We start from the raw sequence: 27,306 nt of genomic DNA, 5'->3' as shown, positions 1-27,306 counted from the left end.
TCTTTTTAAGTGGGAGAACTTGCACTATTGGTGGCTGACTAAATACTTTTTTGACCCACTGTAAAACATTGGAGGAAAGGAGATTCTTCACTCTGTCTTATGATTCAATCAGAAGACCACTCTGTCTTGTGATTCAGTCAGTGGAGCATCCTGTCTTATGACCTGATCAATTTTCCCGTCGGAACAATACTCTGTTTTGTAACCATGTGTTATGTTCTGTTAATAAAAGCACTCTGCAGAGGAGGTCCGGGGAGAGAGAGTTGGAGTATTGGGTTTGGCTCTTTCCCCTTCTGCAGAAGCTGTTGTTGAAAATCCCTGTGTGAACTCAGTCCTTCTTTTACGAACCTACATTTTTGAACCTAACAGTGTGTTTCCTCTGTTTGCGTACTTCAACTTATTCTGTCATCCATTTTGCAGTGTTTGGTTGTAAAAAGCCTTTATTGTACTGTTTCTGTGGACCCCAGGAGAAATACTCTCTATTATGTTAGAGACTAATTTAATATTTGTAAAAAGAAAAAAAAGGCATATATAGTTTCAGGATATTCCAGCCACTTATCCTGGTTGTCTCTAATATTATACATCAATTACTCTAAAGCAGAAGAAATGCTGATTTGATAATTTTCCCTTTGATCTCTAGTCACCTCTTTCTGTCACCATATTTAATCTCAGCTTGTGAGACTTCAGAGTTTCCTCTTCATCGGTCCGACTTCACTGAGACTTCTCATGGCGTTGACCTTTTAAAGGTCAGCGGTTTTTAAAAAGGAAAAGGACACATCAGGAATTTTCCCCCATCAGTTACACCTTGGTTTCATCTGGTTTAATTTCTTAAAAAAAACTTCTTTAAGGAACCTTTGGCTATTTGATTATTAATCGAAATAATCAACAGATGAATCGATTTACAAAATAATCGTTAGACGCAGCCCTAGTTTTAATGAATAGTGAAAATGAAACCTGCTGTCAGATTTATCAACATACTAGCGTCTCACCAGCGCAGACATTTTGAGTTACCTGGTACCAAAAGGAAGAAGACTGGGACTAAATTATTCACATGGGATTAAAATTCATGCTGGTCCAACTTCCAGAAACACCTGAGAATCGTACATATTTTATAGAATCAGAAGTCTGAATGAACCAGTGTGTCATGATGTTTCAAAGTTCTGACCCAAAAATGCAGAAAACCGAACAGAGAGTCCAGGTAAAAGGTTTAATGGGTTTTATTGAAGAAGTAAACAGGTGGAGAAGTGTTGCTCTGAACACTGCTCAACCGGAACTGCAAAGTGAGGGGAAGACACAGCGGTTAGTTCAGGCTCAGTGGGGAATTAGACTCGTGAAACTTGGAGAAGAGGTTTTGGTTGCCGACTCACGTTTCCAGTGAAGTAGTTGTCTGTGTGCTGTGGTTCCACTGTTTGTCTGATTTGGTGGAGGGCGGAACAGGTTTTACCCAGAATCCGGTAGATAGTTGGAGAACGGAGAAACTGACTGCCACTCAGATTTCCTGCGGTACTTGAACGGGTCATTGTGGAGAATAATCCCTTTCTCAGTGTGAAGCTCAAACAATCTCTTGGGGAAAGTGGATCCAAACCTCCTGTTTGAACCCCAGCTCAGTTTGAAGCTCAGTTGATCCTTCCAGGGAGTGAAGATCCGATAGATCCAGTTAGCAGGACGACTTCCTGCCAAGAGCCAAAGACAAAACAAAGTTAAACTCAGGTTGACAAAAACTCAGCTTGGCTAGAGTACCCTAAACTGGCAAACACTCTGGCGTCGAAGTAGTGGCAGTCAGCAGCTTAAGAACACTCCGTTTAACGAGGAAACCATCAGCAGGTGTGTGAGGAGGCGGACCAGAACCAGGCGCCTCCTGGTGGATGAAGGGAGACAAACACAGAAACACAAACATAAAAACTGACACAGTGGTTCTGGATGACCCCCCTCATGTAACATTGGATCCCCTCGTTCAGTCATCTTTCTATACTCTGATGTAAGATTTGCTTTTCACTTCTAATAGTGTGAATCAACATATGCTCCTTATAATTCACCAGTTATTTTTCAGACTAGCACCTGCTTTAGTAACAATGCACCTTATTAGTTCGACAAGTTTGACAATAGCTCCCTTACCATCCCTTACCTCAATTCTTTGCAATTTTCAGTAATTTTTTTTAGATTTCGAATGCAGAGGTGTGGAGAGATGTTTTAAAAAGAGTTAACAGTTAGTTGTACCCTAATCCCATCTCCCATCACTCTGTGAGCCTTTTAGTATCTTGGAAACAAAAATGGAAATTATTTGTTGGCATCAAGGGGTTGTTAACACCGTTGTTGCCCACTAGGGATGGTCATTGTTGTCATGCTCATGAGCGTCAGGTCTGAGAGCCAAACCTCCCATCACAACTCAGCTGTGAACCATTGAGGGAAAATATCACCGTTATCATGAATTAGAGCTTTTATGCAGCCTTTGTACAGCGATTCTATTTATGCCTGAAGCCAAAGCCAGATTGCAATAAATGTACAGAAAAACACTGAACGTTAACAGCATCTGGATTATTCATAACAATTCACTACAGTCAGACTAGATTTAAATTATAATAAAATAGAGTTACATTTATTTTTGTGTACACTTGTGTATACAAGTGTACACAAAAATAGGCCCATAGGGGGCGCTGGGGCACCGCCCTCCCTGATAAGAAGAGAGAAACGTAAAATCTATTTTTACAAATTAACTCATAAATGTCAGTTTTACTCTCTAGAGTGTGTACCTATAAGCAAAACAAATTATATAAACTACATTTCCCAACCTACTGTCATTCATTTGTGGATTTCCACAGACGTGTGTACGCTAAGGGAACTTGTCATCTTCAGTCTGCCGGCGTCTTTGCTAGGTTCAAACCCGAGGCAACGCTCAGTAAGCGGTTAAAATGCCACAGTTGTTGGAATGCGAAAGTGACGTCACCAACACGTGACTCGCTAAATGTTTGTCAGATTATTATTTTTTTTTATTTTATGTTTAAAAGTTTGGTGTAATTGAATAAGTCAATGAATCTGTGTAAAGGAATTAAGTTGAAAAAAATATTTGTTTTTGTATATCAATTGTTTGTGGAGGTAATATATGGACAAAACTGATTTATGAAAAGAAATCAGAAATAAGAGAGCCTGAGGGGAGGGGCTTAAACTATTTAATGAGGGCTGTGTTTTGTCATGATGGGTTACAGAGTAAGCCCAATATGCAGAACACACACGGAGGCTGGATAAAAAGTTTAACAAGGTTTATTGAAACACAAGCACATGAATATTGCAATGGAACTGGAACTGGTCAGGGGGCAGGTTCACTGGAGTCTGCAGGGATGATAGTTCAGTTAGCAAACGGACTGATGAGTTATGAGTCTTAGATATTTCTGAGGAATACCTTGAAGAAGTCCGGGTTTCTCTTTGAGAGAGGAAACTGTTGGGTCCAGAGACTGTTTGTTCAGCAGAGTCAGATAATTGCTTCAGCGTCTTACTTCTGACTTTGAGGGCAGACCTTGATTTGAGTTTCCAGCTCTTAGCCAAGAGCTGCAGGGGAATCCACAGAAGAGTCTTCAGGTTTGGCTCACGAGGGCAGGCTCGGCAGGTTAAGCTCATCCAGAGCCTCAGGGAGAGACAGGATTCCTGTGAGGCAAAAAACAAGGAAGAGTTAGAATCTTATCTCATCAAGAGATAGCTAAGATTCTCAGGTTACTAGGCTCAGGTCGCTAACCAAACTAGATCAACACTGCGGCGTTGAAGCAAGGTCTGAAAGCAGGTTATATAGCGCTGGAACTCAGATGATGAGATGCGCCACAGGTGTGTTGGAGGCTCAGCTCAGGAGGACCCACGGCGCACTCTGCTGGAGGAAGGTGGTACAGCTCCAGATCCCAACATGTTTTGATTGTTACATTGCTGGTAACTGCAGGGAGGCTGAGGCCAAGAGTATTTTGTATATGTTTAGTTTCTTTTGCACCCTGTTTTGAGTTTTTGAGCACAGTAAATCACCAACACCGGTAACCCGACCGAGCCTGGATTCTTGGAGGCCAAAAAACCCTGTCACAGTGACCAAAATCATCACTGTTACTGTTATTATATAGTAAATCAAATAATTACTGTTAAATTGTATTTATTATCCAATTGTTTATTTGAATTCTTATTCTGGATTAGTTGGAGACATACACTAGGCTATATCAGCCCCACCAAAAATATTTTTCACCAGCCGCCACTGCTTTATATATAAACTTTGCTACTCAATCCATAACATTAAATATTAAATGCATCAAAATAAGCAACAAATACTGCATTTCTGGAAGAATATAACTAGAGGAAATATCTGGATGCCAAAAAAAGACATGGAAGCAACTTTAAAATCAATAGAAAATAATTTTTTGTTTGGCTTTTGTTGTGTAATTTGCACATGCTCCTTTTAGCTCCTTTTATTTTGGAATGGTGATTTTGATTTGATTTATTGTTGTTTTCTACTCATCAAAAGTCACAGTGAGGTTTGGGGCTTAAATGTCTACAGGTAGAACACAACAGGGCTGTTTTTTTCCCCTTTTCTGTAATCATAAATGAACTCCCTCCTCTACCAGCTTTATTGATTTTTGAAGTAGGGCAGGAGTGTGTTGCTGTCTCTTCAAGTCTGATGGAACAGAGTCTGCAGACTCATTTTATTACTCGCTTGCATTCAATCTGAAGAACAAAGCAGAAAACAAAGACAAACTTTGTATAGAAAATAATTCTCCATTTATTTCATCCTCTGACGGCAATAGTATTTGATTGGGGTTAAAAAGCAAATGGTGAATAATGCAAACACAAGAAATGTGATGAAAATATGTTGAAGAGGGGAAAAAAAAGGAAAAAAGGAAAACTTTAAGCCTTCGGAGTTTACAGTGATGTGGTTAAAGGTGCCATTGTTGCAAACAAAACACATTTTGGTCAAATATAAAGCTGATTTTTTGCATTTAGCCAAAAACACAAAAACAATTAGCATCAATTTAATCGACATTTATCTTCAATGGTTGCATTTGCTCTTAGATAAAAAGATAATTTAAATAGTATTGATGGAAATTTATCATTGAATTTCACTTTTCAAAATACACAAAGACATTAAATTGACTGCGAGTCCTTGACAGCGTTAAGGTTGATGTGTTCAATATTTTTGGCACATATTGGCTCTAAACACACAGCAGTTCTGTGTTTGATGAAGGAGTCACTTTAGAAATTACTTTGCTTGTGAATGGCAGTAATGGCTCACATGACAGAATAAGCTATTCAAATGGGCTTAACTTTCTCTCAAGTACTACTTTAAATGTTGGCCTCTTATGCATCAATGTCAGATTGTCGATGAGACAAATCCAGCTCATCAAAAAATAAATAAAGGTATTAGAAAAGATTGTAAAGAGACTAATTTGACTAAACTTTCATTTACATAATAATTTACATAATTTACATAAGTTCAGCATAATTTCTACGCAAACCCAGGAAAATTAGGTGAAGATGTGCTAGATTTGTCATTTAGCTGCCAGAAGGTAATTTTCTGACAGTTAAGGTAGCATTTTAGCTAAGAGCTAATTTAGACAGCCGGTCAGATCAGTAGGATCTCTGTAATGATTATTGTCTAGTTTTCACTTGGAATTAGATCGTTTTTGCACATGGATGTGGTTTTCTCTGGCTATAAGTTTAGCGTCGTCGTCTCCCGCTTCATCCGGAACCGGGTCACGGGGGCAGCAGACTAAGCAGAGACTCCCAGACTTCTCTCCGCAGACACCTCCTCCAGCTCTGTAGGGGGAAGCCCTAGGCGCTCCCAGGCCTGGGTCGTCCCCTGGGCCTCCTCCCGGTGGGACGTGCCTGGAACACCTCCCGAGGGAGGCGTCCAGGGGGCATCCGAAGAAGATGTCCGAGCCACCTCAACTGACTCCTCTTGATGTGGAGAGAACCGGCTCTACACTGAGCCTCTCCCGAATGACCGAGCTCCTCACCCTATATCTAAGGGAGAGCCCAGCCACCCTGCGGAGGAAGCTCATTTCAGCTGCTTGTATCTGGGATCTCGTTCTTTCGGTCATGATCCAGATTTCATGACCACAGGTGAGGGCAGGAACGTAGACCGACCGGTAAATTGAGAGCTTTGCCTTTTCGCTCAGCTCTCTCTTCACCACGACAGACCGGTGAAGCGTCCGCATTATTGCAGCAGCCGCACCGATCCGTCTATCGATCTCCCGCTCCATTCTTCCCTCACCCGTGAACAGGACCCCAAGATACTTGAACTCCTCCACTTGAGGCAGGGACTCTCCTCCAACCTGAAGGGGACAAGCCACCTTTTTCCGGTCGAGAACCGGAAAATCGATAAGTTTAGCATTTACATTATTTGGGGAAGTAAGCCTTCGCCCTAGCCTGAAGACTTTTGTGGCGTCTTACAGGTTTTTTTTCCAGGCTTACTCTGTTTAACTCGCTACATTCAATTTCTGACCAGTTTCCTTGAAGAAAAACATCCCAACACGACTCTTCTGGCACCATTTTTGTATACAGGCTTAGCGTTTCTCCACGCATTCATGTGAAAAAGTTTAATTTCCATCATGCCCCAGTCCATGTTGGTATGTAACCTATAATAACAATAGAAATACACTGAAATTTGTTCTAAATTGACAAAATGCGAAACATTCAATAAGGATCAACGGCTTTGCAAAGCACTGTATATTTACTCCATTTCTTCCTAAGTCTGCTTGTGTTAAATACTGATTGCCTGCTCTAAAAAGGTTTTCAGACCACCTCACATTCACATCACAGAACTGCTCAGGCACATATACAGAGACATACATCACAAGACTGTAGGTTTACTGCAGGCTCCAGTTGCTGGCTGAGCTTGTCAGCGACTCTGCTCCTCTCAGCCAAACTGATGTGGAAGCAGTAGGCGTGAAGACAGCAGAGCACACCACTAAAGATAGGCTTCATTTTCTTTCTCCACGATCCTTTATTTGCATGAAGACAGCTGCCTGCTAGTTGTGCAATTAAGCTTATGAAGAGGGTGATATTATCAATCTATCGGGGAGAGCTGTGGCTCCCTGTTTTCTGGAGTTGTCCCTGGTCCTATAGTTGCTTTACTCTCGGCCCCGGGCAAAGCAGTCACACATGCCCTGACACAGGCACTGACAGAAGCCGTACACTAGGCAAACTGTCAGACTGGATGGCACTAAGCTAACACATACAATTCCTAGAGTCACTCTCTGGATCACTAACAGGTAAATTCCCAACGGCAGCGAGCCGAAGTATAAGAAACCGAGCAGCCAAACCAAGATACGCGGCACATGATAGCAGAGCTTAGACAGCGCATCATGGTCAGTGGGTCCATTGGAGCCTATTGATACGGAGTCCAGGCTCTGTTCTGCGTAGACATCCAAGCTGCCGTTGTGGCTCGGAGACCGCTGGGAGTCCCTTTGGAGCTCCATTATGGTGATGACCAGGCAGTTCGAGGAGTCATGAGATGGGCTGGTGGAGGACAGACTCTTTGGAGTCAGGACCACCTCCCTCTTCTGGTCCAAGCTGCAGGACTTGTCCCGCGTAGCCAGGTGGGACATGATGTTTACGTCATCAGGAAGGGCAGAGACCTGTTGCTCAGGGATTTCAGTTTGGTGTCGGCAGAAAGGGCAGGGGATGCAGCCTGCTCCGTCGGTGATGTCCAGAATCTTAATGAGGCAGCGGGAGCACACCCGATGCAGACAGCCCAGGATCTTAGGCTTCCGATTGTTTGCATTGTAGCGCTGGTAACAGATTTTACACTCTAATTCCTCTGGAGGAGGACAGTCCTTCTCGTCTGACGCAGGCTCAGGACTGCCCATCTTCAAGTCATGTTCTGTGGATATATAAGGGAGCAGATTGAAAAGAGAGGGTTAGATTGATAAAAGATAAGGCTTGGCTTATGGGTGAAGTCTGATGTAAGAGAACAGACAGAAAAAAATAGGATGTTTTAGTTCCAACATGGAAAGGTCAGGCCTCAGCCTTCCCTGACTGCTCTGGCTCTGTGTCCCTGCCAGTGATGAATGATTTATGGCCTGGGAATCAGATCAGGGTGTCATCCCTGTGCCCTTTGTGGCAAAGCTAAACCCAGTGGTGATATCGATCTGTGTGGAGAGGCGATAGAAGGAGAAACACCTTTAATATTTTCTCTAAGTTCTTGTCTGGACCACAGCAGAATAGCAGTTGTTTAATCACCAATCTTTAACCCTCTATGGAATGTTTTTTTCTTTTATTTTGAGGGAAAAAAAATATTTCACCCTAGTTTTTGGGAGCTTGGCCATCCCTTATAAAATATCAGTTCTAACATGTTCAGTTTCTACCCAAATATTTTCGTTTTGTTGTGGATTTTTGTAACAGAACGGATCATACATGGTTTGTATGAGCTATGTTTGTTCTCTGCTTCCAAACTCTGCATCTCTTCATCCATGCCTGAGATTAGAAGTTTCTTTGGAAGTTGTGAGAGGCGCTCTTTGGCGTTTTGACTGGATTTGATGAAACTTTTAAGCCTTTTAGTATAAAATAAATGTTTTGATCAAGATGAGAAATCTGTTTCCTGCTGTGTTGAAGTACCAATAGTTTGCATCCAATCATTTAAACAAATGGTCTTAGTTTTTGGGAATATATAAGCTCATAAATGAGCCTGGAATGTATGGAAGCAAATCGTTACCATATTTTTAATGAAAAAGCATTTTCAGAAATGCTTTTTTATTTTAAGAATGTGGCGGTATTGTTTGACTCATAAATGGAATTAGTAATCAGTAATCCTGTTTGCATTTTAATTTTATTCTTTAACACTGCTCATCCTTTTACTTAAAGCTACAGTGTGTAATTTTCAGCGACATCTAACGTCCAGACTGCAGACCGCAGCAACATGAACATCTCCCCCCCACCGCTTCTCACCCCCAACAGTACGGCGAGCGTTACGGGACAAAATGTCTTCCACGACGTCCGCATCACCTACCTTCTCAAGTGATGAGGTTTGTTTACATAGATAATTTTACAGATAGTATTTCATTAGTCTGTGTGTTCAGTACCGTCTCAGTTCATCTCTCTCAACTTGCCGTAGTTACTTTCGAGCGTAATGGGCGATCTCGCTATCGCTAGTTTGTTGGCTCTGCGCTGCCGTAGCGCAAAGATGTCTGCCTCCATGGCTGCGAGACCCGCTCCTATGTAATTATAAATAACGAATTCTAAGGCAACGCAAATATTAAGGTTAAGAGGCTGAGCTCGTAGATGATGATAAATAACATAGTTATGTATAATATATTACATTTCTGACTGTATATCCCTGTAATTATTACACACTGTAGCTTTAATTAAAATGAAAAAGGAAAAGACATTTGAGATTTATTTTTCAAAATGTACCTCAGCAAATACATACCAAAATTCAATTTGAAATGTAAAATTTGAAAATGAAAAAGCATTTCTGGAAATGCTTTTTCATTTTAAGAATGTGGATGCATTGTTTGACTCATAAATTAAATTAGTAATCAATCATCCTATTTGCATTTTCATTTTCTTCTTTAAGACTGCACATTTTATGCCATAATCAAAGAGAAAACACAGCGGACATTGCTTTTTTGTTTTCGTGGTCTGCCAGCAAAGTACTGTCCATAACTCGAAAATGAAAAAAGCATTCTGAGCGACGGGCGCAGCAGACTGACGTCAGCCGCTCTTCCTCAGGTCCTTGCTGACCGGGCTACCCATCTTGTTCGGTAGGGGGCGCTGTGCAGTGTTGTGCCTGAACGCATTCATTGAACGTAAGTTCATGAACGCGTTCATATTTTGGGCGAACGTGAACTGAACGTACTGCATTACTGCCTGATGAACGTTATTGTGAACTCGTTCATTCTAGTGTCTGTGAACGGCACGCTCTCTCAGTTCAACTTCGTTCAATAGGTTGACAAATTTCTATAGAGCCCTCCAGGCGAAACCCCGGCTAAATCACACCGTAAACAGGCCTTAATATGTAGCGGGAAAAACACCCAATCTGGCAACACCAGCTACCAGTGTCGTAGCCTACAGCCGCGTGCGTCATCAAAACAAAATGCAGCGTGGGAGCCACAGCAGCATGGAGGCGACCGTGGAGGCGACAAAGCAGCAGTATGATCACTTAAAACAGTTTTATGACCAGGTGGTCGGTGAGGATGATGGAAATAATCTTACATTTCTCTACAAACTTTGCCCGCCGGCTTTCAGTAAAAAAATCCACACTTAAACCTGCCTGGTATAATTTTCCAGGATTTTAGTATTCCTTTTTAGTATGTATTTAAATGAAATTTCAAATGGAAAAATTTATTAAAATAAAAAAATAAAAACATTTGCACCTTAAAAACTACTTTCCTGTTTTTCTTTTTATAATTCCTCATAAAAAAGACCATTCAAGCAGCACATTTTTCCTGATGTTTTTGAGAATATACTGTAGGGGTGAAAGCTGCAGCTGCTACTAGTGTGAAGTGAATGGACAGCAACAAAGCATTAAAGCAACAATGGGGAAATGCTGCTCCCTCAATGCTAATGTAAACCCTGGTTGGATAAGGATTCAAAACTGAATATGAAGATGAAATCTGACGCACAGTTTCAGAGTTACAACTGATAAAATAATTGCTGTCTGTGGTTCTACAGTAGGCTATGGTGTAATTGAGCAATACATGAAAAAAAAAGAACTAGTTCATTTTTTGGAACTGTGAACTTAGTTAAAAAAATTTGAATTATGAACTATGAACTGAACTACTTCATTTTAAAATGTGTGAACTGAACTTTGAACTAGTTCACGTAGAAAGAGAACTTTCCCAACACTGGCACTGTGCACGTCTGCATTGCATTACATTTTAAGTGTGCGGGAACTGGTTGACATTCTGAACGGCCACAATGACCAAAACAGTGGAAGAACTACTGAGGAAGGCCGCTGCTGCTTTAGAGTAAGTGCCTGCTTCTAGCTGACCTGTGGCAACGCCGACTGCTCCTGGTTTCTTTCCCTGAGGGAAACACCATGCCATAGAGGGTTAAGGTGCATTTGTTTAAATCCTCTTCAGTTCTTTCTGGATTGATTACCACTTGACAATGACTCTATCAATATTACTAATGATGATGCATCTCATTCATCAGTCCTTTCATAGATATGATTTAGTTTAGAGACTTTTTCGTTTGTTTTGGAGAAAGTCAAATCTAAAATTTAATGATGATGAGCTTTATTGATCTCACAGTGGAGAAATTCACTGGTCACATATTGGCATAGTAATTAAAGAAGGTGCAAACAAGGAGGAAAAGGTGCATTAGGAATAAAAATAAATAAAAAGAATAAAAATAAGAAATAAAAAATAAAAATATACAAGGGAGTAACACAGAGATTTGAGGTGACATATGTACAATCAGGATGGCTTATATACAGGTGAATTGACTTAACATTAAAGTGTAGTAGGTAAGGAACAACGGTGAGGTAGTGGTATGACTATTATATTCAAAATAAATAAAATATATAGGTGAAAACATAGATGTTCTGAAAAAGCTTTTCCTTCAACCTCTTAGCACCAAACTGCTGTGCAAAGGACGTTCTGTTTCACAATCCACTAAATCAAATCAGTTGCATGTCTGTTTACTTCCTAACAGCTTTTAGTCTCTTATGAGGTTGGAGGATATAAAACAAGGAACTTTCTTTGACTGCTGTTGCAGCTTGTCCTTCAACTCTCAATACATAACAAAACAGTTTAACAACCTTTTCACCTCTTACCACTCTTACACTTTTATCTTTGTATCACATATTTCATCCTAACATAACCTTCTTCTTTACATCTTTTGAAATGGCCCTTTCATACGATTTCTTATTGTGGCATTTTAAGATGAGGACCGCTGCAAAATAAAGAGAAATGTGAAAAACAATCTGCTTTTCTAGACACCCTAACGATGTTTCATTATTACAGCGCCACCATTGATGGATGTGGGCTTTTCTTTAATAAACCTGTGGATGCTGATGAAGGTTCTCAGTCATCCAGGTCATAGTCATTCCGCAAAATTCAAAAAATATCCACTGGACTTGGTTTTCAAGATTTGAAGACGTTTCGCCACCTCTCCAGGAACACACACACAAAAAGACTTACACACATTTCCTAGCAAAACATCCTGATCAGAGCTGATAAATACATGTCTGTAATACATTTTAAAGTCCTTTTGACATCCTCAAAGATTATAAAGTTAAAATAGGCTTTTAACATTCTGCTGTAGCCTTCATCAGATAGCAGAGCACATGTTTAGGGTGCAGCTCCGTAAATGTTGGAGGCTACAGTAGGAAAACAAAACACAGGTAAAGCTGAGCATCGTGGAGAAGTAGCAGCAGAGAAAACTGTTGATTTTAGGACTTTAACACACCACATATTTGTAATTTATTTCAAAAGTGATGCATTTCGATATGCCATATTTATTATATATGCATATTATGTGTCAATAATGAAACAGAAAAGGGGGACAGCTCAAAGAAACTGTTAAATTTTTAGCTTTAAAGAATATCTTCATCTTTAATCATATATCTTTGCTTCTATGTTCATACATATAACAGCATGTAGCAGTGAAACAGTTTAAGATCACAGACTTTGAGCAGAACTGCTTTATGTTAGAGTTTCTATTGTTTTAGGGATAAAATGAACATGATCAACCTTTGGTACTTATCTGTTATTTTGATTATACTATTTCGAATTTTTCATTATTAATAATTACTAATATGTTTTGTTTACTGTCAAAGCGGTATTGTTATTTCCTCGATCCTTCTGGTGACAACCTTTTCTTTGGTGAGTTTTTCACATTAAATGCACTGAAACATCTTCTTTCAAGGTCCTAATTCATCTATAAAGTATCAGGTCTTCTAATATAATTTCTCCAGTGAATTCAGATGTTTCTTGTCTTTGCCAAAGAATCCTCAGAGCACAACAGGCTTTCTCTTTAAAGCTCAGCTCTCCGTCAGTTTTACAGCCCATTTTCAGGGCAGGGTTAATATTATTCTCCAGAAAAGTCTTACAAACTGATATCGGCTATCTCTTTTTGTGGAACCTGCCGTCTGACTGAACTGTATAAAATTGACGTTCGAACAATGAATGCTCTCATACTTACATTGTTACCGTACTTACAGCCAACTTTTCCCTGTCAAATTTAAAGAAAAAAAATGCCTTAATTGGTATTAAAATGTCTTAAATCAGTCTTTCATAGACCTAATTTTTAAAACATCATAAATAGGATTATTTTTATTACGCTTTATTTTTGTAATCTAAATAAAACGTTAAAAATTGACTTTTTTTTTTTCTTTTTATTTAAAGCTGCAGTGTGTAATAATTACAGGGATATACAGTCAGAAATGTAATATATTATACATAACTATGTTATTTATCATCATCTACGAGCTCAGCCTCTTAACCTTAATATTTGCGTTGCCTTAGAATTCGTTATTTATAATTACATAGGAGCGGGTCTCGCAGCCATGGAGGCAGACATTTTTGCGCTACGGCAGCGCAGAGCCAACAAACTAGCGATTGCGAGATCGCCCATTACGCTTGAAAGTAACTACGGCAAGTTGAGAGAGATGAACTGAGACGGTACTGAACAATAGATGGCAGTATTAAAATTATCTATGTAAACAAACCTTATCACTTGAGAAGGTAGGTGATGCGGACGTCGTGGAAGACATTTTGTCCCGTAACGCTCGCCGTACTGTTGGGGGGGAGAAGCGGTGGGGGGGAGATGTTAATGTTGCTGCGGTCTGCAGTCTGAACGTTAGATGTCGCTGAAAATTACACACTGTAGCTTTAAAAAAAAAAAAAAAAACGGCTCGCCATTATTGGCTCCGTCCCGATAGCAGAACCAATAAAGCGTTGTTGCGGCCGGGATATTTGGGAGATGCGCCATTAACTTTTTGTCTGGAAAATATGAGCAAGTGTAAATGTACCCAAAATTGTCTCCAGCCAAGAGTTTTCTCCATGGCTAAAACCAGGGAACATACATGAGGCTCAGTGGATTTTGTGCAAGAAGCGATTCAAGCTCGGAACGATGGGAATTAAGGCAGTGGAGTCGCACATGCGAAGCACGAAACACAAAGCGTCAAAATGGAGTTACAGAGAAACATCCGGGATTTCTCAGTTTAGTTCCACCCTTGTCTCTGCAACGCCTCCACTTATCACCAAATCAAACATACTAAGAAAACCATACAAAGAAAAGTAGCTGCAAAAAAGACTTAGCACTGGTTATGTTGTGGCTTTAAAACTGATTTGTTTTGTTCCCTGCTAAAACAAAGTTTGTGAATTCAGTTAAATAATTGTTCAAATATATCTGTCATTTGTGTGTTTTTAGCTTTCTTCCTGTATGGGAAGCTTTTCAAAATCTGAAACATTAGTGCAGTGGTTTATGTTAAAATAAACCTTTGGGTTAAGTTGTCGCAAGCAGGTTTTTCTTTTGTTTTTTGTGAATTTGGTCTTAAATTTTTATTTCAAGTGGCATTAAAAAGTCTTAAAAAGTCTTGAATTTAACTTGCCTTATGCTGTAGGAACCCTGATACAGCAAGTGTATACAAAAGGAAATTTCATTTTATACAGCTTTCAGACAGTAAATGAGCAGCAGCTTAACAGTGAATTTAACATTTCTATTTCATAAAGTGCAGCAGTGATTGAATGTAAACAGTGTGTCACAGTTGTTTTTTATTATTCTTAATAAATAACTACTTTTTTATTATTTGTTTTATAACAATGAAAGTGGCCAATTTTTCAGTATTAATACGCTTTTTTCTATTCTTTTGACAAACAAGTGTTTTACAGGCACTTTAACTAAATCCTGTGTCGATATTTTTCCATGTCTGTCTCGATTAACTCCGCCCTAAAGCAGTTGTGTAATCCCACTAAGATTGAGAGATGCTATTAAAGCTATAAAAAAAAAAAAAACAATACCTTGTAATTATAATTGCAAATACAGAGATTTCCCAGTTACTTTTAGTTTTTTGCATTACATCATTCGGTTGACTCTGTGCCCAGATTCCCACTCAGCTCTTGTTTGTTCGTGGATTCTTGATCTTGTTTTCTTTTTGATATAAAATAATTTCAATTCAAGCTCTGGTCAAAGCCCTCTGGCTCAGTCTGCCTCAAAAACTCTGCTTTCAAGAAATGTACAGCTCCTGATTGCAGCTGTGTTGAATGTGAGGAGTTGTCATAAGCGTCTCCAAATTGTTGGCATGCACATCTTGTGTGTACGGTACAATCAGTAGCTCTTCTATTATTCATTTTGCTGCAGATGCTGCAGGACTTCTATGCTTTCTGTAAATTTATCCCCCAAAAGTGGCAATCAGCATGGGAGGCGCGGTCACTGTAGCTAATTAAAAATGAATTAGTGAAGGTTAAAAAGGTTTGCAGAAACTGCTGAAAGGCCCTTTGGTTTTTCTTTATTTAATCCTGAATATTACCTCAAACTTACCACCTATGTTTTTGCATTAACGAGTCCGCTTCCTAGTGTGGAGATGCTATAAAGCAAGCACTTTCATCCAGTCATTCATTTTAATAAGATTTATATTTATAAAGGCAATTGCTTCATTGGCAAATGCCCCGCAGGCTCCTCATTGGTCTGCTGACTGTTAAATATTTCAGTAACAGGTCTGTTGCGTTAAAAAGCCCCTTGAAACGTGTCAGAAAGAAGAAGCCGCTTGATCCGTCCCAGGAGCGAAAGCGCTCAGGGCTCCTTATATCAAAGCGAACGCTGAATAGAAGCAGAGCAGTTTGAGAAGTTGGGTGAGGTCAGAGCTCCATGTAGATTAAATCATTTCCCATGCCTCTGGACTAATCTGAGGATCTAATTATGTCTTTTTGAGACACACAGAGTCACTATAGCTGGTTTATGGTTAAGATATAATGGCTCAAACGGGCCAAACCTCTTAAATAGATACCGGTACCTTAAATCATTCCATTATGGGTTGGGGCCAATGGATACAGTAAATACAATGGACTAAAGCAACGGCTCCCGAACATTTCAGCCTGTCACCCTAAAAACACATATGTCTTCACGCTTTATTATTTATACATATAAAGAAATTACATACTTTTAAAAGAATGTATTTTTTAAGTACATTTGATTATGCGATTGTGCATTTCTCAACATACTGCATATCAAATGTTTACAGTATAAATGTGTAAGATAATTAAATAGATAACAAATAAAGAGATTAAAAAAAATGTTAATGTTAAAAATGAAATGTTACATCTCCTTATTTTACAATATATTTATTTATTACCTGGGTTATTCATATTTATGTATTTAATTATATATTATGAGCCTTCACATACTTCAGGGATTAAATCACAATCATTGTGAAAATGTTAAAAAGTGATATATATGTCTATCATGTTGTAAACTTATACATATGTACAGTAGAGACCAGGAAAAAGATCATTCAAGTTAACAGATCAGCTAAATACTCCTTATAAATAGAAAAAATAATACAGAAATCATCAAACCCAGTATTGCCAATAATATTAAACACTAATTTATGAATAAAAAAGTCAATTATAGAGCACTATTAAATAGATAATAGCTTAAAACTGAGATAAAAACCATAAGAGCTAATAAATTCTTTATATAAACTTATCCTGAAATCCAGACTGAATAGATTTGTCTGTAAAAGTGGACAAAAATATGAGCCGTTCCTGCCCTTTGAATTCCTACTTCAAACAGAAAGTACTCCAAAGTGAAATGAAGTGTCGAATGTTTCAAGAACTCCCTGCAGAAATAAAAGCAGAGAAGCGGAAGAAGATGTGCCTTTGGCTAACTCGTTTACCTTTGAAGTTAGAACAGAAATGACACCAAACACAACTGACAAATGTGTTGGTTGCGAGTTAAAAAACATCTGAATTTGCAAACTTTAGTCTTTTCAGGCACAAGCTAACTGCTACTAGCAGCACACGCTAATAAGTACTTTTACAAAAACTGTTTTGGAAAACGTTTTTTGGAAAGGCAAATAGAAATGGATTCACCCAAGTTTCTATAAATAGCAGTACAGTTAAAAAAGGTTATTTTACGAAATGGAAATAGAATTTTGCGACAGATTAAAATTGATTAATCCCAGAAAAAGTGTTTACACTTTCTCAATGTATCAAAGTTAATTAAGGACAATTTATAGCTTGGTTTCCTCTTCCTGTATTGTATGACTAATAATGATTTTATTTTTACATTTATCTAGTGTTGGAGTGTGTTTTCATTAATGTTTAAGCAAAATATATATTGCATTATAATTTATAACAGCAACTGATTTTAAAAAATGATACTGTTAAGACCTTTATAGCAGGATTTTAAAATAATAAACCTTCACAAAGTTATTGGTACTCCTTAAATGATAAAAGAAAAAGCCACAGTAAACAGAGAAATAACTTGAATCTGACAAAATTAGTGATAAATTAAAATTCATTGAAAATGAATGGATGAAAGTCAGACATTGTTTTACAAACCATGCTTCAATAAATATCAGATTGCACATCCATCAGTGTTTGAGCCAGAGTGGACTTAATGGCAGGCTACCAAAGAGGACACCATTTTCAGAAACATACAGTAGAAAACCAAGACATTTGCTAAACTACATGTTTAAAAGCCAAAGAGCTGGGGGAATGTCCTATACACCGATGAGACAAGATTTCCAAGGCACATCAACTCAATGTTCACCTACATGGAGGAATCTGTGAGGCTCCTGTGCCTCATATACCACAAGGGGTCTAAATCTTTGCAGGTTAACATGAAATATCAAGACTATGAAGGGATTCTAGAGAGAAATGTGCTGCCCAGTGTCGGAAAGCTAGATTTCATTCGCAGGCCATGGGTTTTGCAACAGGATAATGACCCAAAACACCTGAAAACAACCAAGAATGGCTAAGAGGAAAACATTGGACTATTTTAAAGAGCCATTGAGCTAAAGCCTATTGAGCATCTTTGGAAGGAGCTGAACACTGCCCCCTGGAAAAGGCATAAACCTCAGATAACTGGAGCAGTTTGCTCATGAGGAGTGGGCCAAAATACCTGCTGATAGGAGCTGATGTCTCAATGACAGTTAGAGAAATCGTTTGATTGCAGTGATTGCTTCAAAAGGTTGTACAACAAAATATTAGGTTAAAAGTGCTGTTGTAGGTACCAGATCTGCTCGGGCGGTCAGATCTGCTCAGTCCCCTGCCCCTTCTTATAACATCAACATATGGCAACTCCACTCGGACAAACTGTATTGAACCCGTTTCTTAAATGAATAGTACACCCAAAACATGATTAGCCTTCATTTTCTACTCACCCCCATGCTGAACAACACTCTGGAGTACTTTTTTGATATCTCAAATGCATCTGGAGATCTGGGAGGCTTCTTGCTGTCTGCTGACATTCAAATAATGGAGGTCCATAGCGCCCGAGGCAGAAAGGTCCATAAAAGTCCACAAAAAACGTGTCAATATTCCTCCATACTGGTCGTCCAATGTATTCCAAGTGTCCTGAGTGGGTAGCGTCCATAATCTACTCGAAACAAAGTCATTTAGAATGTTTTTAGAGCATAAACAGTAGTGTATAGGATTTCCTAAAAGCGCGCGCCTGCGCGTTCACGACTCTACGGAAGCCGGCAGACCAAACCAGATGAAAGTGCGCATTCAGTGTCTGCTCTGCCAATAATGCAAGCGTAGAAGAAGAAATGTGCTGTTTACCTGTGCAAAGAAAGAAACAACGAAAGAAAAATGTCTGAGGACTTCAGTGTTGAGGAAGAGCATGAGTTCTTTGCTGAGCTGAATGCGCACTTTCATCTGGTTTGGTCTGCCGCGGTTTCCGTAGCGTCGTGAGTTTCTTTCTTTTTCTTTTCTGTGAAGTTTCAACATACATGTTTTTAGATGGTTTTCGAGTTTTAATATTTAGCTATTTGCATTGAATTATATAAGAACATTTTTGTCTTAGATACAGATTTTATTTTTTACCGATTTTCAGACAGAGTACTAGTCCAAATCAACCTGATGGTGCATGGTGAGAGCAGCTCCTCTGATTGATGGACAAGCTGTAGCAGATGGACAAATAGTTTAAAAACACAGCAGCTTTAACCTGCTGGGAATTAAAAAAATGTTTTTTTTCTAATCTATTAGAATTCCACCATCTGCATTAGCACTGTCATTTAGTCTCACTTGAACAATTCACTAATGATATCTGGACTTTGAGTCACTTATTTTTGACAGCTTGCCAACCCTAGACATAAGTGACCTTTGCTACAACAGCAGGGGAGTTAATTTTTCTCACACATATGGTTTTAATTCGATTTTGTGCAAATGCAGCTCATTTAAAACTGTTTTTAAATGTTTTTGAATATAAAAAAGATATATTTGTGATTTTAAAACCCAAAAAAGTAGTTTTAATTATATTTGGGGAATAAAATTGTCTTAGTTTAATGTATCTAATTGCTTATTTCTCTTCCAAACTTGATTATGCTGTACTGTTAGTGGTAAGGGTAACTACAAATCATTTTCAGCTAATAATTGTCCACTTTCCTTTTTACTGCAGACAATTAAACCTAAACCTGCTTTGAAAATCGATCAATAGTCAGCATTAGGTTAATGAAACAAAGGTTGTAAGAAGTGAAACCACAGAAACAATCCAGCTTGGATAATTGAACAGATATTAGATTAGATTTAGATGTGTCTGACTGGAACATGGCCCTTATATTTCAGTCTCCTGAGGCCTCCTATGCTTTAATACTAGTATAACAATGTTGCTTTCATGTCTTGGCATCACATCATTTTAAATCAGCATAGCTTAATCATTTGTTTTATCAGATAGTTCCAGTGGCGGGTGCTGCTCTCTGAAACGGGAGGCTCGATGGTGTTAATCAAATCCAAAAGTCACATAATACATTAGCAAATGTTGTAACACATAAACCACATCACTACAACGGGTGAAAATAGCTGTTGTGAGCCACTCTAAAATAATAAACTCCAGAACTCCTGACTGAATGGTCACTTTTTCCTCTCGACTCACGAGGAAAACCTCCTCGCTGTTATGCTAATGTCAGTCAGAAATCCTTAAACATTTTGGCCAATCAGCATTGATTGCTTCATGACCCGCCCCTGCTCCATAAATGGCCTAAGAGATTTAGCCTCACTGGAAGTGACGTATTTTGGCGTGCTATCCAATGAGGTCTCTAGCCTCGCGAGACCATCCTGATCTCGCGAGCTTTCAAGGTTTCACTCGCAGATCAGTCTGGAGACTCTCCGTTAAAGAAAATTTGGAGCCGTTCACCAAACGAACATCCAATCAGCGTTGGCTTTGAGGCGGGTTGAGGTGTGACGCAACAAGAAGCGCGACAGTTCAGTCTAAAGAACATTGCGGCTTCAGCCGCTGAAACTAGCGTTAGCGTGGCTATCGAGCAAGTTTTATCGGAATTACAGAGTATTTCTTCACTGAAAGAAGAGCAAAACACTGCTCTGGAGGCTTTTCTCAGAGGAAAAGATGTTTTTGCTCTTCTCCCAACTGGTTTCAGCAAGAGTAGCCTGGCTTGTGGTTGTGTTTTTGTCGTCGCTCTGTTAGTACGTCATATGCTTCGTTGATCTGATTGGTTAATTTGGCCCGTTTATCACCAACATAGGCCAATCAGCTAACCAGTATTTTCGTCCCTTCCCAAAATTACTTCAACGGAAGGTTTCCAGATGGATATGCGGAGCAAATCCATCTGGCGGAGTCAGGTTATCAGGTCTCTACTTTCTCACTGCTCAGTAAACTGAGGCTCAAATCTCAACAGAGATTTTATAAAGGCTGACAGACAGCGTCCTGCTGCTCCAGAGCGGAGGATAGATTGTGTCAGTGACAGGAATAAACAGCAGATTAATGCGCAACATCCTCATGACATCAGAAGCATTTTGGAGCATATTTAATATAGTTTGTGGAGTAAAAAGTGTTGAGATATGTCTGTTCTTAGCATCACAGGCTCTAAACTTTATGTCCTTCACCTTATAGCATGAAGGGGAGGACTGTTGTTTTTAGAAGATATATCTGGCCAGTGAAAGTTATATATTAACCTAACAGGGAACGACCCTGATGAAGTCATTTTGCTCTGATGTTCAAGTGTAAGAAAGTTCTTCATGCAGAGGGTGGGTCGGTTCCCCTTGGGGGAGCGTGTGTGTGAATGTATGTACTGAAATGCATCAGTCAGAGCTCTATCGCTCTGTCCAAGGACCTTAAATAAATTTGATCCTTATTTCTTGCAAGAAATGCCTCCGCCTCTAACCTGACTCCGCCAGATGGATTTGCTCTGCATATCCATCTGGAAACCTTCGTTGAAGTAATTTTGGGAAGGGGCGAACATACTGGTTAGCTGATTGGCCTATGTTGGTGATAGACGGGCCAAATAAACCAATCAGATCAACGAAGCATATGACGTGCTAACAGAGCGACAATGAAGAGGAGCCAATTGATAGATCAAACTCTTGCTGAAACCAGTCGTGAGAAGAGCAAAAACATCTTTTCCTCTGAGAAAAGCCTCCAGAGCAGTGTTTTGCTCTTCTTTCAGTGAAGAAATACTCTGTAATTCCGATAAAACTTGCTCGATAGCCACGCTAACGCTGGTTTCATCACCATGTTCTTTAGACTGAACTGTCGCGCTTCTCGTTGCGTCACACCTCAACCCGCCTCAAAGCCAACGCTGATTGGACGTTCGTTTGGTGAACGGCTCCAAATTTTTTTTTACAGAAAGTAGCCACTGATCTGCGAGTGAAACCTTGAAAGCTCGTGAGATCAGGATGGTCTAACGAGGCCACTTCACCTCAGCTTCCTAACTCCACAAGTTTAATGACGTTTGAAATTGCATATTTCTACCAATAATTTTATGAAATGTACAGGTTAACCCTTTAAAGCCAAGTGTATCATATTTGATACATGAGATGTTCAGACTTCTATATCATCAGTGTGATATTTTTGTTATTGAAAACTCTGACTAAATGGTTCATTATGCTTTACACACGGAAAATTCTGCATGGAAAATGAGTTGTTTACAACTTTTGAGAGTTTGAGAGTGACAGTCATTTTTGTCCTGGAGTTTTTCCACAATCTGTTGATGGTGTTTATATTTATGGGCTAAATCCCGGGATGCTTTCTGTGCGGAACCGTCTGTGCTTCAATCTTTTCCGTGAAGTTTAAAACAAACTGTACACAATCAGACATGAAGTGAAGAGAAAATGCAAAATTTATGCAAATAAATGTTTTACTTTAACTTTTACAATATTTTTGATTTTGGTTTTATTTTGGTTTTAAAGGGTTAAGCCCCCCTAGTATTAAGTGACAAATCACCACTGGACAGTTCAGACTTGATCAATCCGGTTACAGTCTTTATAAACAGCCAATGATGTACAGGCAAAATTCACAGAATTGGTTTTTATGCTCTTGTAAATGTTGTTTCCATTTGCATATGGTAAAATCAAATTACTCTGAAATCTTCCCCCACATGGTGTGCTGTTTGAGCACATTATGCAGAGCAGGGAACATGACAAACAAGATAAATATGATTTACTCTCATTGTGCTTCCAGGAAACAACAAGATTTTGTAGATTTTGTTATTTCTTAACGAGGACAGGAAGCGAACCTGTCAGTTCTCTCTGTTTTACAGGACAACACTCAAATATTTAGGGGAAACTTAGAGTTGTTGGAAAATCTAAAATATGTACTCAACCAGCAGGATAGTTTTGAAAGAGTGGAAAACAAGGATAGAAGTTTTAAATGCAGCTGCAAGGCTTCTTGGGAAAATGCTGAGAAATCACAGAAAGATGACCGCCGACAGACATTGGGATTTCTGGGTATGCTCGTATAGAAATACTCTAATCAGATCCTCGGTCCAAATATCCAGTGGTATGATGAATTTTAGGGAACGTGTAAAACTGTTCTTGCAATCACCTCATACATGTGAATCCATATAGTATGACAACAAATTGATGTAGCATATATGTGACAGTCTGTGTATCAGTCCCCATTGTAAATGTGTTTTAATGTAATGTGGGGATCAGGTTTCTAATCTTGGTTGTATTAGGAAAGGCACATTTTGCAAGTCTGTGAACACGTAGACTGAATTTTTCAGCATGTTTTATGGAAACGAGACTAAATCTATGTGCTGTTAGCCGTTAGAGTAGAATAGGAGCAAATGAAAAAGATTGCGGTTCCAGTGAGGGCTCACCAGATATAATCAGGTATTGCTGGTTTGCCCATGTGTCAGGATTAGGCCCATTGATGTGTTATTCATGAGCAGCAGAAGCAGCAATGCATGTGACCTATAGCTGGGTACAGGGCTCCCTGCCAGCTAATGCAGGTGTGAGGGATAGAAAAGAAAACACCAGCAGAGCATGGCCTGCTGAAACTGCAGAGCTGCTCTAATGCCAACATAAGAACCAGTGTTGTCCAAGAAAAGACGCATCTTTAAAGAGCTTTACATTCTGCAGGGACTGATCTTTCCAGGTATAGAAACTGTAATATTTGATATGCAGCGTTCAGTGGCACAGCATATTTTACTAGCTCAGTACAGTGTCCTCTTGTTTGTTTGGGTAAACATTACTGCTGCAGATTTAGTGAGTAAATTATACATTAAACTCCATAATGATAAACAGTCACATCAAAGTTTTGAAGTCTTTTATGTCCTCATTAACATGCAGCTCACATATAAAACAAATTATTGGTGCAACAGAGGCATCAGCTCACTGGTAGAACTATAGCATCCCAATAGCTCTTTTCCACAGGTCACAAAAATGTCAAGAAATCATAATAAATGAAATATTTTGCTTTGTCAAAGTCTGATGATCATTTTCTGCACCATGAATACAGATTAAAAGTATATGCCAAGTTTAAGTATTATGCAACGTCATATTTGAAAACGATTTTGAGTTTGGTCACAATCGGACATGTCCAATCAGGTTTTTACATATTTACTCTGGATTCCCACTCAGCATATAAACAAGCAGCCTAATCAATGGATGTAGATTGACCGGAGAAGTGACTGTGGATGTTGATGGTTCTTTCTGTGGCAGTGAGTCTTCCCACTGTGTTTTCAATGCTTTGCAAAAGTATGGACAGGTAATTACGGAGTGTATAGACATTGCAACCTACAGCTGTAAAATGTCCATTTTTTTTCTTGCGGAAACTGAAGAGTGTCGTAGATATGAAGGTCTATTTTGAAGTTGCAGCAACTTCATCTTTTTGTTTTAAAAATCAAAGATCTCTCTGTAAAAATAAAAAAAGCAGCACTTTAATATGTCTAAAACCCAGTCCAACAAATTGTATCATCAGGATTAAAAAAATAAATAAATAAAAGGAAGGCATTGAAGCCATCTTTGCATGATACCACAAGACATGTAGGACGCTGTAATTTAACGTTTTGCCCACGTAACACTGCAGTGAAACATGGTGGTGGCAGTATTCTGCTTTCAAAGTATCTTTAGTTCAACCGGAACATGGAAGCTGGTCAGAGTTAATGGTTAAATACCTGTTAGTTGGTAAACGACTTGGCTTTGCAGCAGAGTGTTAACTTCCAGCAGGATGAGAACTATGAACATTCAATCAAACCGTATTTATCTGTTAGAAAAGCTAAAATAAAGTCTAGACCGAAATACAGTTAATATTTAGGTGTAAATACATCCCAGTGATATGATCTAATTATTGGTTCTCATTGGCGGTCTCATATCAGTTTCAGTTTAAACTGTTTTGTTGTGTGAATACTTTCCAAAGCTACAGTGTTCAGTATTTATACATCCTGCTGTCTAAAGGTTCAGTAGTAGCCATTCAAAATTTCCCCACTTTCATTACAGGTCCTCCTTTTTAAACATCATCTTTTCTTGATTTGTGGACATTAAGATCTAAAGTGAAGTGTCATCTCCTGGTTAGACCCTGTAATTCAGTGAAAGGATGGAGTCAGCGTAAAAAAAATGCACACCAAGGAGAAGGCCAGTGGCTGGAAGTTGGAGGGGATTTTGCCTGGAGTCGCAGGGAACTGGGCTCCCATTCGGCTGGCTTTTGACTGGGAACGGCCATTTTTGACTGTCTGCTATTGTTTGTTAACAATGAATGAAATTTTGCAGCTGGAACAAAGGATCTCTGTTTTCCAGTGATGGGACTAACTGCGTTTCTAACGCCGCTACCTTTTTTAGTAACGAGTAATCAAAATTATTACTCTTACTGTAACTATAACGCAGTTACAATTGCCAACACCCCGTTACTGCACGTTACTCAGGTCGCACAATTAACCTTTTTTCATGATAGGACTCGTGCGCGCGTCATGAGAGAGGGGAGGATGGAGAGTGAGGAGGACTCCAGCGGCAAAACAGCGTTTTCCAGATGGAAATACTGGTGTTACGTCGAGCTGCGTTTCCCCATCAGATACGGTTTCCCCTGCATCTCCGCACAGCGCGGCGGCACGATTCACCGCGCAAGAGACAGGAAACGCGCATGCTCGCAAAAGGCGCGTAACAGTCGCCCTGTGCTCGCGCCACAGGGGAACTACGGAGAGCGTGAACGATCATTAGCCTATATGGAGAAAGAGAGAAATATGGATGGATGGATGGATGAATGGAATAGATAGATAGAGCTACATGTTGCAGTATCTATAACAACCCAAACACAGGATTTCAGAATTAGACATCCCCCAGTTATTAATTTCATACACTCGCAAAAGTAACGCAATAGTTACTTTTACTACTAACTAGTTACTTTTATTGTGGAGTAACTCAGTTACTAACTCAGTTACTTTTTGGGAGAAGTAACTAGTAACTATAACTAATTACTTTTTCAAAGTAACGTGCCCAACACTGATGTTATCCCTACGTAGAAGGCAGTTTTGGAGCACCCTGAAACGAGGCAAAGGTGGCGAATTTGGTTAGACGAAGTTGAGTTTTTGGTGAATATGGCCAAATAATAAATCTCCTGTGTTTCATTTGTCCATTTTTAAAACAACACTGTAGTCTGTTGGCACTGGGGGGCGCTAGCTCGGTTTAGCAAGCCCTCAAACCAACTGGCAACACTGCCTGTTACAAAACCAACCTGTCTCCCTCCATGTTGTGGAATCTGCTAGCAGATCACTTTAGACTAGCACAATGAGAAATCATCAAGCTACTCGTAAAGACAAGGAAAAATTCGCCCCTCTAGATTAAATCAAACATCTGGGAACAAAAACTATGTCTGAGCAGGTGAGGGTTATATCTGTTTACAGTAACAGCAAAGAAATAAACTTGCACAGTCCGTCGCAGAAACACAATAATAAAAGAAATAAACTAGCCACTCTCCAATAGTTTGCAAACCAATCTGATCAATTGAAATCCTGCATTTCCGACCAGCTTTTCTTCCATCCAGGGAACCAGTTTGTACTCTATGTGTAGCACTAAGACGGATCGTAGAGTCACCTAATTAGAGCAGAAAAGGTTAATCTGTTTATACATGCACAGACGCTTTATTGCTTGTTGAATCGAGTTATTGCCTCGGGGGCTTTAAGTAGCATTTGATTTTGTGAATTAATGGAATGGATCGAGGGACGTGATGTTGTTACTGAGATTGTGAGGTGTTAATTAAAATAACAGCATGCTGGTCAGATGGGATGAGTGTTTACAATGCAGCATTTAGCTTCAGCTACAGCAGTGTGATTATAAAAGTTGCTGCTTGCAGCATGCGCAACAGTGCAGCAGGTTTCCAACATCTAAAGGTAAAACTTTGGCTGGGTTTGAGTGTAGAAACTTAACCACTAAATAAATGAAACTTAAATCACTTTTAGGATATACAGGTGCTGGTCATAAAATTAGAATATCATGAAAAAGTAGATTGATTTCAGTAATTCCATTTAAAAAGTGAAACTTGTATATTATATTCATACATTACATACAAACTCATATATTTCAGATGTTTATTTTGTTTAATTTTGATGATTACAAATGACAACAAATGAAAATCTCAAATTCATCATATCAGAAAATTAGAATATTGTGAAAAGGTTCAAAATTGATGGCCCCTGGTGCCACACTCTAATCAGCTAATTAACTCAAACCACCTGCAAAAGCCTTTAAATGGTCTTTCAGTCTAGTTCTATAGGCTACACAATCATGGGGAAGACTGCTGACTTGACAGTTGTCCAAAAGACGACCATCGACACCTTGCACAAGGAGGGCAAGACACAAAAGGTCATCGCTAAAGAGGCTGGCTGTTCACAGAGCTCAGTGTCCAAGCACATTAATAGAGAGGCGAAGGGAAGGAAAAGATGTGGTCGAAAAAAGTGTACAAGCAAGAGAGATAACCGCACCCTGGAGAGGATTGTGAAACAAAACC

At 39.3% G+C, this 27,306-nt stretch overlaps 2 protein-coding genes across 3 annotated transcripts in view; one reads left to right on the top strand and one right to left on the bottom strand.

The window, feature by feature from the left end:
* The window catches only part of cep89 (centrosomal protein 89), a 116,156-nt gene that overhangs the window by 53,504 nt on the left and 35,346 nt on the right, over positions 1 to 27,306 (top strand). The gene's annotated exons all lie outside the window — the stretch shown is intronic.
* zgc:165481 (uncharacterized protein LOC100073327 homolog) overlaps positions 6,594 to 27,306 on the bottom strand; it is a 33,895-nt gene continuing 13,182 nt past the window's right edge. Inside the window, exon 2 of the mRNA XM_038270994.1 lies at positions 6,594 to 7,843. Coding sequence (XP_038126922.1) covers positions 7,092 to 7,843 — 752 coding nt within the window. The 3' untranslated portion in view covers positions 6,594 to 7,091. The remainder of the gene's footprint in view (positions 7,844 to 27,306) is intronic.

The sequence above is a fragment of the Cyprinodon tularosa genome, unplaced genomic scaffold (genome assembly GCF_016077235.1).
Source record: "Cyprinodon tularosa strain WSP-4 unplaced genomic scaffold, ASM1607723v1 ctg786, whole genome shotgun sequence".
Lineage (NCBI taxonomy): Eukaryota > Metazoa > Chordata > Actinopteri > Cyprinodontiformes > Cyprinodontidae > Cyprinodon > Cyprinodon tularosa.
Note: the sequence above shows the minus strand (reverse complement) of the source record. Positions and strands in the feature narration are given on the sequence as shown.